Raw genomic sequence first — 14,640 nt, forward strand, 5'->3', positions numbered from 1 at the left:
CTTGAGCTATAGGTGCATCAACGAGCGCCTCATGATCATCCGCATCAAGGCTGAATTCGGCATAAGATATGTTAGCTAATACGATATTAAAGTTGTCCTAGGCGATTATAATGCCAAGCTAGAAAGGAAAGACATCCTTGGTGGAATAAAATGGAAATTCAGGCCCCTAGATTTTGCTTCTTACGTCATGGTAACCAGTACGCGTTTTCCACACCTCAACATCCACAAAGGAACTTGGACTTCTCCAGATCAATCTACCGTCAACCAGATTGACCATATTGCGATCGACGCCAGACATGGATGTCTGAACTTTCCGAACTTTCTGGGAGATCGTCAAATCCCTCTCCGACCGACTTACAAGTAACCTCTCACATTGCCAAGTTGCAATCAGAGAAGCCGCCTCTGATGTGCTGAGTTGGCAACCACCAACAAGGAACCCCTGCAGCCAAACAAAAGGCACGCAAAGCAGCGCTGCATAAAGAATGAGAGCTGCTCATGAGCTCTATGAGCAAAAGAGGTGAGAGGAACACCACCTTCTCAGAAGGAAAAAGAGAGGGTTTTAGAAACGTGCGGTCGAAGATGTTGAGAGGTTTAAAAGCAGGAATGAAGTTCGAAGGTTTAATGAACAGGTGAAACGAAATGCACAAGTTCATAAACCTAGATACCAAGGGTGCAAAAACGAACCGCAGTCAATTCTGAGGATATGGAAGGACCACTTCTGTGTAACGGCTACAACGAACCAAATTCCGCTGTATTGTTTGCCCGATCCTGAAAAAAGGACACCCTCTAAACTGCACCAACTAAAGAGGAATCAGTCTACTTAACATCGCCTATAAAATCTTCTCTGCGTAATATGTCAACGTCTAAAGCCCATCGTCAACAACCTAATAGATCCTTATCAGTGTGATTTTATACCAGGAAAGTCCACAGTTGATCAAATATTCACATTACGGCAGATCCTGGAAAAAACTCAAGAACAACAAATCGACACCCACTATCGTTTCATCGATTTCAAAGCCGCATATGAGAGCATCCACAATGAGGATTTATATAGAGCCATGTCTAGTTTTGGCATACAAACTCGTCCGTTTGTGAAGGATGACCATGGAGAATTCACGCTGCTCCATGAAGGTTGTGAACAACTTACCAGAACCTTTCGATGTCAAAAAGGTTTTAGACAAGGTGATGTGCTGTCATTCGAGTTTTTTAACATCGTGCTTGAAAGATTAGTGCAGAGGTCACACTGCAACACTAGAGGCACTATCTTTTAAAAGTCTGTCCAATTACTAGCATATGCTGATGACATTAATTAATCGGAAGAACACAACGTAATGCCAATGAAGCTTTTGTGAGTATTGAAGCAGAAGCAGCAAAAATGGGTTTAACGGTTAATGAGGGCAAAACAAAGTACATGCTGTCGGCAAGAAAGGACATGCAAAAAAAACGTCACCATCGATAGACATAACTTCGAGGTAGTAAAGGACTTCGTCTACCTAGGCTTCGCTGTAAACGCAGAAAATAACACCAGCGCTGAGATCAAACGAAGAATAACTCTTGCTAACCGATGTTTCTTCGGCCTAAGATAGCAATTGAGTTGCAAGCCCTCCCTCCAAGGGCCAAAGTGTCGCTATATAAGAACCTCATCATTCCCGCCCTGCTGTACGGTGTAGAAGCATGGTATATGTTAAAAGCAGATGAAAGCACCTTGAGTCGGTTCGAGAGAAAAGTTCTTCGTGTGAGCTACGGTCCCGTATGCATCGAAGGGGAGTGGAGGAGAAGATGCAACGACGAGCTGTATGCGCTGTACGGCGACGTAGACTTAGCCAGAAGGGTAAAAGTTCAGCGACTGAGATGGATGGGTCACTTAGAGCGCATGGGAACCAATGCTCCGGCCCGGCCACAGGACAGCGCAGTAGACATAGGCCGCGGATCAGGTGGCTCGCACAAGTGGAAAGTGACCTCAACCAACTTGGAGCGCGAAACTAGAGACATCTAGCTACGGAAAAGATTGGTGGGTGAGGCCCTGGTTCACACAGGACTGTAGCGCCACCTTAAGTAAGCAAGTAAGGAAATCTCATAAGAAATACTACGAGAATCGGCAAATCTTTTAAATAAATAGATAAAGTACTAGAAGATTTTTTTTTGATTCCAACATTGTACAGAGTACGAATTCATAAACAGATCGAATTCCAGTCGGAATTCGGAATTCGAATCGGATTGGCTTTCGAAACACATTACAGAGAAGGGCCCCTGGTCTGAAGCCACACTGATAAGGATATATCGGGTTGATGACGAACGGCTTCAGATGTTGAAATAATACAGCAGAAAGGATCCTCAATGTGATGTTGAGGAAACTGATGTATTTGTAGGCGTAATTTAGAGGGTTTCCTTTCTTGTGTGTTGGGCAAACTATGCTGAGATTCCACTCTTCATGAATTCGGTTCGTCATCGCCATTATAATAGTTTGATGGAGTTGTCTTTCCATATTCTCAACATAGACTGCGGTTGTACTACAATGATTTCCTGATCGTTCCTACAGGCTTCAGTTCGTGGTTGGTACAGTACGGAGGTTTTTTTTAACTTTTGGTAAAATTTACGAATCAATTCCTATCTCCTTGATCGTAAACTTCTCATGGCCCCTTTCACCCATCCTGAAGCCTTGTGTTACTTTTTCCTCTTCTGCTTGTAGAGCTCGCGTGTAGCTTTGGCTCTGTTGTGTAGCATCATTGGTTTTCAATGCTTAATGCAAGCAGCATAGAACCTCTTCAGAGGTTGTTTGAGACTCGATTGGAAAAGAACATGGCAGTCCCTTGCGATTGTAGCCGTCTAACGTCGAATCTTCTCACAGTATTTCATTGTTTTGGCTTGGATCGGGATATCCGTAGCCGTACCTTGGCTACAACGAGGTAGTATTCCGAGTCAGTGTTGGCCCCTCGGAATGTTCGGACATCCTGTACACTGGAGAAGTGTCGTGCGTCGAAGCAAATATTGAAGTCACGATTGATCCGGCCAGATTTATTGGGCAAACTTGTGAAAAAAATAGACTGATCTTATGTAACTCAAAGTCGTTGCCGTTAGGGAAATATGACGGAAATCATTTTTTAAGATTAAATGGCTCCAACATTTATATCTTGTATCACTAGTGGCTGTGTCCCTGTAAATAAAATTGCATTTTTTCCATCTTAAAAAAACGCTTAGCCATTTATCCTACAACGGTTTAAACAAAGCAACACAATTTGAAAAGATTTTTTTTAACGAATTTGTATTCATAGCAAGGATATCACATCAAGTTTTTGAAATATGTATATTGACAAAGATATGAAAATAATGTTGAAAACCAGTATTTTTAAATGTTGAGCAGATACGTATTTAGAATCGATGTTCGAATTCAATATTAGAACCTAAAATAAACTCCAAAACCTATTTTTCAAAACCACGAAAGCATTAAATAAATAGCTCCTTAAAACTTCATGTTAAGTAAAATGAAGACTCATAACTAATCACCCTTTTTGTAGAAGGCGTTCTATTTGAATGAAAATTGTCACACAAACAAATTGGTATTGCAAAGGGCGTTATAGTAGCGTTTTACTTAGCGTTACGCTACTTGACATTTAGCGGTTAGTGAAATCCAAAATTTGTATAGACAAAATGTCGCTCTCATCGCGATTGTAGCTGTCGATTTAGTTTCCTTTTATGACTAGTTAGACGCCACTTCCTGTCGACGGAAAATTTTCAAACGCCTTGAGAAAAATTAAATAAAAATGCAAGTTTTTCTAATGTTTTACTGTTTGTTTTAGTGTTATTAATTTTTACTAAAGTGTGAAAGTTACGAATCCAGGTGAAATAAAAAGGCTCACAGTATTAAATCCTTCATTGGCAACACACTTTAGGAGAGGCGCCCCCAACAGAACAAAAAAAAAACAATTGGGAATCCAAATACCCTAAACTGCTTGGGGCTACTGGTTTGATGCCAAGTTTAAAGCATAGAGGAAATATATTATATGATATCTATTTATATAATATATTTCCTCTATGGTTTAAAGTAAAACTTCATTCACTGTTTCCTTCTTGGGCGGATCTGAATGGTGTTATTAAAAAGGGTTCCATTTGATAGCCCTTATTCAAGCTATTCCTGTTGTAGTAACGATGTTGTTCTTGTTTTATTGGTGCTTGAATTCTTATGTGGCTGTCATCTACGCATCCAATTACTCCCGGAATCCTAGCATTTGCTTCCCTTTTTTCTTGGTCCGAAAAGTGAGCATTTATTCAACGAGGGCAAAAGTGCAATTCCATAATTTCAAGCTTCTCTTTAAAGATGAGGCTCATCGTTGGTTCTGCAATGCTTAAATTGAAGTCATTACCTACATCCTTTTTGTAACTGCCTTCAGCAAAAAATCTCAATACAGCTGCAAGGTTTAAAATTAGTAGCACCGATAACATGCTTTGTCTTTTCGGTAAACAAAGGAGTCTTATTCAACCTAAGGTACATTGCGAATCTGGAAATCAACTTAATAGAATAATTTGCCCAAGAAATTATACTTTGATGTGAGTACATCAAGTTTAGGTTCTTACTTCCAATCTGCTAAATCCAAAGGATCTGATCGTCGATCGATAATTCGATGCTATTTTTCGCCTATCTCTTATTAAATTTAGTTTCTTACATTCCTCCACCCTCTCCTGCATATTACTCACGTCAAGGCCAGCAGTGTTATTCAACAAAATAAACAGTCCAATGCTATTCATTTGTGTCCTTTTATTTTAATTTTGCTTCAAACAAAATTATATTTGAGTTCAAAAATTTAAACTTTTTCTTGTGTTTATCAATTTGTCATAGACAATGATTTTAAACAAGAAAAAAATCATTTACTTTACTAAAGCTTCTGATATAACTTTCATGTCTTTAAGACTATGTATGCGTCTGCGAACAAAGAGTACAAACACATCTGCCTTGCCAAGCGTAAGCAAAACGATGAACAATCCATACAACGCTTAAACTCAGCGATGTCTTCGGCAGAATTCTGGAAAGCAGCTAAAGCAATTAACGGACGGCCTAGTAGGATTGAATCTTCACTGCACGCAACCGAGCTTCAGGATTACTTTAAAAGTTTACTCAACACTGCGCAGTTTTCACCCCTGCCTCAATATGCTGCTCCGGTTTTCTTAGACGATATCCTTGATTTAGCGTTTACAGTGCTGGAACTTCGGACTGCTTTAGAAAAAACCAGATCTGGTAAAGCCCCAGGAGATGACAGGATTCCTTCAGAATTCTATATAAACTGTACGTCCGAGTACCTGTTTTCACTCACCAAAGAATTCAATGGAATTTTTGAAACCGCACAGGTGCCAGCCTGCTTTAAAAAAGCAGTTATCTATCCGCTGCATAAGAAAGGTGCGTACGATAATCCCGAGATTACAGGGGCATTTCTTTTTTGAGTTCTTCAGTGAAGTTATTCAGTGCACTTATTTTTAAAAGGCTAACAGAGTGGGTTAACGACAGAAACATACTCAACATGTTCCAAGCTGGTTTTAGGAAAAACCACTCGACTGTAGATGAGATTTTCACCTTATTTCACATTGCCGATTACTTTAAAATCAAAAAGAAGAAACTATATGCTTTCTTCGTAGATTTCAGAGCTGCTTTTGACTCCATTGCCCGTGCAGCGTTATTCCATAAGCTCTATACCTTGGGTATCTCAAGCAAAGTTGTGAATCTGCTGAAAGCAATGTATGAAAACAATGTGTCTTATGTTTGGGACGGACAATTTACATAAGAGGACTTTGAAGCGGAAATGGGAGTAAGGCAAGGATGTGTGTTGAGTACTTAGCTGTTTATTTTGTTTATAAATGACATTGTCGAGGAAGTGGGAGGGGGTATTGAGTTCGGAAGTTTACGAATACCGTGCCTCATTTCCGCTGACGACATAGTTTTTCTGGCGAAATCAGTTGACGGAATGCAGCTCATGATCAACCGTCTGGAGCGCAACTGTGATCTTTGGAACCTGACTGTTAACCTTGGAAAGTCTAAAATGATGATCTCCAGGGATGGAGGTGGAAGATACTCGAGAAACGAAAGGTGGACCTACAAGGGTCAGAATTTGGAAATTGTTCGAGAGTATAAGATCGGTGTATTGATCTGTGCTAACCTTAACTTTAAAAAACATTTCGAAACTAAATTAGCTGAGGCAAAGAGAGCTATTTCTTCAATCTGGGGACGTTGTATAGAGAGTAGGTTTGTGGACCATAGCGCAAAGATCCAGATATTTTGTGCCACTGCTTCTTCCATCATGTTGTATGGTGCTCAAGTGTGGGGTTGCTGGCAGTTTGATGTTGTTGAAAAGTTTCAAAGATATTTTCTTAAACGCATTTTTCGGTTGCCGGCATGTACTCCAAATTACATGGTGCACCTTGAAACTACAATGCCACCGTTATTCTTAAATACGCTAAAATTACACTTCGATTATATAATGAAGCAGCTGGAGATGGATGAAACAAGACTACCCAAATTGATCCTCAAGTCGATAATTACTTTAAGAGGTGACCTCGTCAAAAAATGGGAAGGAATAGGCGTTGAGTGTGGAGAAAGGTTACAGATTCAACCAGGTATCGGACTCACTATTCTGAGAAACATGTTTCAAAATTTACTGGGTGGTGTAGCGCGCTCAGCTTACAGTGGTTATACCTTGGAAGCTTAATCTTCTCAGTATAGGACGATATATAGACAGCTCGACTACAACTTACAAGGTAGCTCCTACTTCTTAAACAGATTACCGCTTTCAATGATAAGTACGATATTTAAAGTAAGAGGGGAAATGATCAACCTTAACTACATTCCACATCGTCCGGACCTACCTATTTTGTGCGATATTTGCAACCTCAAGGAAAGAGAAGATATTTATCATTTTATTGCCAGTTGCCCGATTCTAAGTGAATTTCGAGTCAGATTCTTCGGTAAATCCATAATGACTATGAGCGAAGTTTTATGTTTTTTGAATGGAAGTCTTGGTTGGGAGAAATTGTATAAATACACAACGATGGCACTGAATTATAGAACCCGAATAGTCAAAGGCGACTTTTAAATTTTATTTTATTTTTCTATTTTAGTAAGAAATGTATAATATTTTTATAATGTCATTCTGGTAGACGGCTTTAAGCCAAACCATATTAAACTATGAAATTTATTGTAGATATAATTGAAATATTATAAATAAAGTTTCTATAACTAACTAACTCATAGACAGCTGTTTATTTGAAATGTGTGTGGATTGAAATAAAAGCGTTTAAGTAACGCAATGCCGAGTCTAAAACGCCAAGAAAGTCACTCGCCATAAAAAGTGACAAATGTCGTTTAAGTAAAATTAAATTCTATCTAAAAAACAAAGATTTGAACTTTGCAAAATTATGATTTAATTCATTGAAGATGTTGTGTTCTATCTCAGCCCTAAAAACACCGTTTTTGGCGGTCTGTAACATCTTTAGAGTCATATTTTATAAGCCTGATGTGATAGAAAAATTATATAGCAAGATTCGAACTCAGGACAACTTAATCCTTTAAAAATTATTGTTTTATTCGTCCGACTGAAAAAAAAACAGAATTTTTCCGACTTCAAGCTTCAAAGTTAACACAGATAGTTTTTTTTTTGTACTTGCAAACCTGTTTTAGTTTTTCAAAACATATTCCTTTGTTAAAATAAAAAATAAAAATAAAAATATTTTCTCTATGGTTTTATTCTTTATTCATATTTTGTAATTGATTAAAATAATTATATTGGAGTAACTTACATGAAAACATAAACATAACGTTGCCGATTGTGTGTACGTTCTATTTTATTACTAATTCTTTTTTTGTTTACCTTTTGTAACTTTAAACACGTTTCCTTTTTTTTGTAAAAACAGAACCGCGAATACAAAAGATTAAAATTTTTGATTAAGAGATGCAAAAAAATAAGTAATTCTTATACTGACCACCGATATGAGAGCAGAAGAATTATGCACGTCCTTTCGTCTTCGTTCGATCAAAAACAAAATTATCATTATTATTATTATTTATGAGAAAAGAGTTTTTTTTTTTGTTAAGTTAACTTTTTAAAGATTAATTATAATTATCCTAGTTTACAAAGAAAACTAAAAACAGATGACACCATTCTACATACGTGTGTGCATGATGAGTGTGCTTCTCGAAACAATTATTATGCATGGTTACAACCTTCAGACTACTCCTAACGACGATACCGGTCTCGGGACGGTGACCTCCTGCGATTGCTGGTACTGCTGCTGTGGTGGTTGCTGCTGCGTCCGCGACTGCGACTACGACTGCGGGATTTGGGAGAGCGTCTGCCAGATTTGTGCTTGCGTTCACGGCTGCGTGAACGATGGACACGGGAACGTCTGTCCAATTCCCGACCTCCAACGAAATATCTGGACTTGTGTTTGTCATCGTCACGTTCGTGGTACTTGCCTGCTCGACGCAGATCGGCCTTTCGTGGCCCGGCGGATTTCTCAAGTTCGGATAGTTTTTCTCGGATTGCCATGAATCCCAAATGCAGCTTTCCTCCGAAATGGTCCGCTAAACGAATATCGTTATCGTGAATTCCCAAATAGGCCGAGCAGACCTCGCAGACGCGCAACTTTTGCTGTTGGTACGTCGACGCTGGCATCGATGTGCGGTACTCGTGTTCGGCTTTTACTTTCTTCGCACGAAGTTCATCGATTTCCTTCATCAGGGCGATACTCTCCTCGACCTCTCCGGCTTCACCTAAAGCTTCGGCTTTTGCAAGTTTCTTACCAATTTCCTCGGCAAGCGCGTGCACAGCATTGGCCTTTTCAGCAACTTCTGCAGTCAATTCCTCTTGGGTTTCGGCAAGACGTTTCTTTGCTGCTTCAGTGCGACGATCACAATCAGCGATGAAGGCTTGTAAATGTTCCATTGCCTGGAATTTTTAAAATGTTAAGTTAGTTCTGATTTCGAGTGGAGTCAAACATAGAATCAAAAAACTTACCTCTATGTCATAGAAATAGTCACGATTTTTTGAAGCACTTTCATAGTCAGCACGGAAAGCTAAGTCATGGACTTTTGGACATTCGCCAAGGTCCATGCGCTAAAGAAGGAAAGTAGAAAAGAAATGTACACAATTAGAAATAAAGCATTGTAAGGATTTTTGTTTCATTTAAGTTTTTTTTTTTTTTTGTAAAATTCTACATTTTCAGGATTATGAGTTTTGAAATTATTTGTTTGCAAGCAAATTTGTGTAAAAATGTAGACTGAGAAGGATAAATATAGGAGACAATAATGTCTGGACTTTCAAGGTTGAGAAATATTCAACAAGACACAAATTGTTCTCCTATTCCACCTTTCGCCCATCTCTTTTTAAAAGGTTTTCCCTCGAACATCAATTATATTCAAAAATGTCCTTTTTTAATATGCAAAAATAGATAATGATGTATGGAAATAGGTAGGTAGGAAGGTAGGTAGAAAATAAAAAGGGACTGTGTGGCAATGTATAAAATTGCTATTGCGTGCCTAAGCTATATCTAGGAGAAGGAAAATAGGTCAGCCAGGATTATGAAATTTCCTTTAAAAGTGGGGTTGCTTTGCGAGTGTAGGCAAATGGCTAATATTTAACATGGAATTATTTTCATGGATTTAATGAACACTTTTAGGACGACGACGACGCGACGACAGCAATTAATGAACTTAAAAAATCGATATTATATTTTTAAACGAAGTTAAATTTGAAGATATTAGGATTTTCCGATTGCTATAAATAGTAATTTAAAACCATCCAATTACCCATCATCAGTTTTAAAGGTTAATAAAAATTACAGAGAATCACATTTCTTTCATCGAAAGTTGTGTGGTTCTTTCAGGGGAAATGTGATATGATATTTCTACATTTCTGTATCTTTTGTTAGAACAACATTTTCAACCATATACTTGTTTCTTTATTGATCGATTCGAAACTTTGAGAGAACTTGAGGCAAAAACAGAAAAACATTTATCAACAGAAAGGTCAGTTTTTTATTGAGGTAAAGTTAAGATAGAGGAAGGTCGGGTCGGAATACAAAACTAATAAAGGAACTCCAGAGATGTGAACTTTTGAATTATCAAGATGATTTAAAAAGTCTTAATTGTCGACAGGTGAGGATATTGATTAATGCATCCTTTTACTAAAGGTCGCATCGAAACATTTAACTAGAGTAAAAAGAAACTTAGGAATCAGTTTTGAACAAATTAAGTTTTTTTTTAAATAGAATACTTGGCTTGGGTTTGAAGCTTTACAAACAAATTAAGCTATTTTTTTCTACACCCATGATGCAGGTTTTATTAAAAAATTGATTCACAATTTATAAGGAAATAAAAACATTACGTTACGCTTCAAAACAACTTTTATTGAATATTTTTTTCCTAATAAACGTATGTCAATGAATCTTTTGAATCATCTTTTTGCATTCCTGTAAGCTATAAAATAACAATAAGCTTAAGTTACTTAGCTTCCACGACAAAGATGCAGCTAGATCATCTCAAACGTGTCTTCAGATTATGGCAAATGTTTAGTATCTGGTTACTTAGGTTCGTACGTGAACCATAAATAAATTTTTCAATGCGCTTTTACCTTCAAGTTTATTTATTTTATAATTATTTATGTACCTTAGATGAGGCCAAAAGCAAAAAAGTAATGAAATTGATATTGGTTAAAGATCTCATTAAAGGCAGATACATTAAATTATCATCATTGTATTTCGAAATGTTTAAGTGAAAGGCACTTTTATTTCTGTAGAGGCAGCAATAGTGGTGTTTATATATAATTCTTGATTGTATGACTCAAGTTTATTAGAAGGTGAAGATTCCTGCATTTTTAACCAGATTTCTGAAAGTCAGGAAGAGGGGAGATAAAGTAGAAACATGGGTGGTTATAGGCTTGTATGTACGTAAAGAATAGCAGTCATAACCAAACTTTAGTACAGAACCCAATTATCAGTAGAAATATGACTAAGAAGTGATATGAAGATGATTTTATAGATAGGTTGGTAAAAAGACCTCCTAGACGATCATTGATTGAGACATTTCTTTGTGTTCAGAAAGGAAATCAGGTCTTTTTTAGGATCTTTAAGGATTGCCTTTCCAAGCAATATTAAATTGGCCAATGAAGGACACTTGCAACAGTCAGTGAAGCATAGTCTTCTTTTCCTGTTGGCCTTCACAACTATGGCAAATAGCCATGTGAGAAATTCATAACGTTGTTGCATGTGTATTTACAGGGAAATGTGTGGTACAGTAACAAAGATATTTGCTAATCGTACCTGAGTCTACAAATAAAAATCCATAGAGCACGATTTTTTTAAAAGAGTTTTTCAATAAGAGGTTTGAGTATTTAGAATGATGACATTTGCAGCAACGTGGAAAATTTTTCGGAAAAATTTAGGTGTAATGCTTTTCAAAATTCAGGTGGTGCAAGAATTGAAGCTGAACGACCTAATGCAAGGTAAAATTGTTGATGATGTGATCTTAGAAAGTTGTGTTAAGCGACGAACCTCATTTTTGGTTCAATGAGTACGTGACTAAGCATAATTGTCGACTTTGGAGTGAATATCAGCCAAAAGCATTGCAAGAGCTACCAATGCATCCAGAAAAAGTCACAGTTTGGTGGGGTTTATTGGCTGGTGGCATCATTGGAACGTACTTCTTCAAAGATGATGCGAATCGTAGCGTAACTGTGAATGGTGAGCGCTACCGTGAGATGATATCCAACTTTTTTTTTGCTCAAAATGCAAGAGCTTGACTTGCATGTCATGTGGTTTCAACAAGACAAGGCAATTGACTTATTAAGAGGCGAGTTCTGTGAACAGTTTATTTCACGTTCGGGACTGGACAATTGGCCGCCAAGATCGTTCGATTTAAGGCCTTTAAACTATTTTTTGTGGGGCTATGTCAAAGGTCATGTCTATACAGACAAGCCCGCTTTAATTGACACATTGGAAATCAACATTGAAGCATTCATTCGTGATATACCGGGCGATATGTTAGAAAGAGTATGCCAAATTTGAACTAAGAAGATGGACCAATTAAGGCGCAGTCAAGTTCATGCAAATGCATGAAATAACCTTCAAACATTAAATTATATGGACCGTACTATAGATTCAAATAAAGATTTCATGCATTTTTCTGAATTTTATGTGTTTTTTTTATTTGAAAAACTTTGCTATAGCTTTTACAAAATCACCCTTTATAATATAATTGAAAATGCTATAAAAACATCGAGTGTAGCTTCAGCTGTGCGGCACGTAGCGCCGCCGCCGCCCGTTTTGTTAAAACCAAATTTTGCCAATATCTTCCTCTTTAATTTTTGTGAACAAAATTTCGTTCAACATAGCCCCATAACTCCTTGCTCATTTTCGAAAAATGGCCTAATTATGCCTCTGGACCAAAATCAGCACCTAAAAGTGACTCGTTTTGGGTGTTTTGTTGGAAAATCTATCCATAGTATAGTAGGGTGTTACACGAATAACAAAAACAATGTCCATAGTATAAATACTAGCGATAAAAGTTAGAGTAGAATCTTACTAGTGATGGGTTTTTGACATTTATACGAGTGTCGAATGGATCTTATGTGATTTTGTTCTTAAATGTTGGCACGATTGGTATTGCTTTTGTATCTTGATGGCTGTGTTCGTTGAGTAGTTGTGCATTTGGAATTTGTGTGTTTTACATTGGGAGAACAATCAATTTATTACTGTTGATATTATTTAATTTTGTTGTGAAAATAGGCTAACTGGGCTTATTTTGCAAGAGAAAACAATAGAAAAGAAATGTATGTTTTGCTATGTTTCCACCAAAAGTTTAAATAAATAAATAAATTGGGTGGAGCAACAGTCTGTTTGAGAACTAGGGCCTAGTGACTGACAACTCGCAACCATTCCTGTGACTCCGATCGCCGACCAGAATCGAAGTGATTCAAGCTCATTTCAACTCGATTCTGGGCCTTATTATGAAATACGAAACGAACGGCAGAAAACACAAAACCCAGAAAAACAAAACTCAAATGTTGCCAGCCAAAAATGAAAAATGGAATTTTTTTTAAACGCAACTAACTTCACACCTATTTACAAATGCCAAAATGTGAATGTTGGAAAAGTTTTAAATTTAAATTTGATTTGCATTTGATTTGGTTCGGTAAAATGTTTTTTCATTGCGATTACTTTCTTGAAAGCGAAGATGAATCTGATTCCGAAGGAGAAATGCGTGTAATAAGGGCACTCTTAGGAGATTCATCTGACCCAATGAGCCTTTCAAGTTCCACGTCCATAAGTAAATGAAAATCCTTTTGTTTATGCTGTATTTAAGTAAATTCCTAAAATATTTTCAAGGTACAAGCAACTTTTTCGTTTGAACAAGGAAGCGTTTAAATATAGGTATGTATTACCAAGACCCCTTACCTACTAAGTTTTGATTCTACATATATACCAAATGTATCGAAATTAGATGCAACACTTAGGTTTCTGGCAGAGCGTGGATATCAAGGAATAACCGGACAGGATTTCCTTCTTCTTTTCCAATAATGGAAAATATTCTGTGCCCAAAATGTTTTTAAGTTGTGGTTGAGGGGCTTCGATTAAAGTAATCCAGCATATTTCATCAATACATTAACACTGGTGCTGCTATTGGCCGTCACTTCAATGTTTGGGCTAATTCCATTCCGATCACTAAATTGTTTGCCTAGTTGGTTTCCTGAAACGGCCTCATTTAGGTCAAGGATTGGAATTACAGTTTTTTCGTTATGTTAACATATTGTGATCTTAAAAAAAAGGACCTAGAATGCGACACACACTGATAACTTCCCATCCCGCCTGACTATTTGTCTTGCTTAAATGATTTGCAGGCTTTCGTGTTTTGTTAACATGTTATCAGTTGAATTATTCTCACAAATTTAAAAATTACTAACAATATTTTAAATATGATAAAATAGTTTGATTTCAAAATCAATTTCTGTCAACGAATTTTTTTAGTCGAAAACCAATTTTAGTAGCATTTTTTTGTATTTTACGGAATTACGGAATGTCGGAAACAATATTTTAAAAAGAAATTAGTTTGAAGCCAATATTTTTTTTTTTTTAATTTTTGAAAAGATATTTGAGTCGAAAGTAAATTTTGACAAAAGTTTTTAGTAAAGTTTTTTTTTTTAGGTTTTAATATTTTATAAAACTATTAATTCGATTTTGCGTAAAATTTTACCAGATGTTAAAAACGTTATTCTTCGTTCCATACAATTATTTCGGAAATATAACCATTTATTGTTCGTCAAATATTCGAAGTGACAATCATTTTTTTTTCAGTTTTTTTGATTAAAAAAAAAAACGTAAATTGGATTTTTCCCAAAAAAAAATACTTGTTTTTAATCGCATTACAATATATTTTATAAATTTAAAATTAAATTTGAGTCGCTAGCATTATTGGTTCCTGAGCTGTTTTGGGCTAACCAATTCTTTTTTAAATTGCTGCGGTCAAGAAAACACCCATTCAATTTTTTTGAGAGTCCTTTCTGTATTATTATCTGTATAACAAAATTTATTTGAAGTCGATAGTCTTTTGGTAGAGACGTACGAATGTACGCACACACGCACGCACAGATATTTCATTAAAAATCG

General features: G+C 36.7%; 1 protein-coding gene across 1 annotated transcript in view; it reads right to left on the bottom strand.

Moving 5' to 3' along the window:
* Window positions 1-7,707: 7,707 nt before the first annotated feature.
* The window catches only part of LOC129940844 (putative RNA-binding protein Luc7-like 1), a 61,034-nt gene continuing 54,101 nt past the window's right edge, over window positions 7,708-14,640 (bottom strand). Inside the window, exons 3-4 of the mRNA XM_056049348.1 lie at window positions 8,997-9,095; window positions 7,708-8,927 (exon numbers count right to left, since the gene is read on the bottom strand). Coding sequence (XP_055905323.1) covers window positions 8,217-8,927; window positions 8,997-9,095 — 810 coding nt within the window. The 3' untranslated portion in view covers window positions 7,708-8,216. The remainder of the gene's footprint in view (window positions 8,928-8,996; window positions 9,096-14,640) is intronic.

This window comes from Eupeodes corollae, chromosome 1, assembly GCF_945859685.1.
Source record: "Eupeodes corollae chromosome 1, idEupCoro1.1, whole genome shotgun sequence".
Taxonomy (NCBI): Eukaryota; Metazoa; Arthropoda; class Insecta; order Diptera; family Syrphidae; genus Eupeodes; species Eupeodes corollae.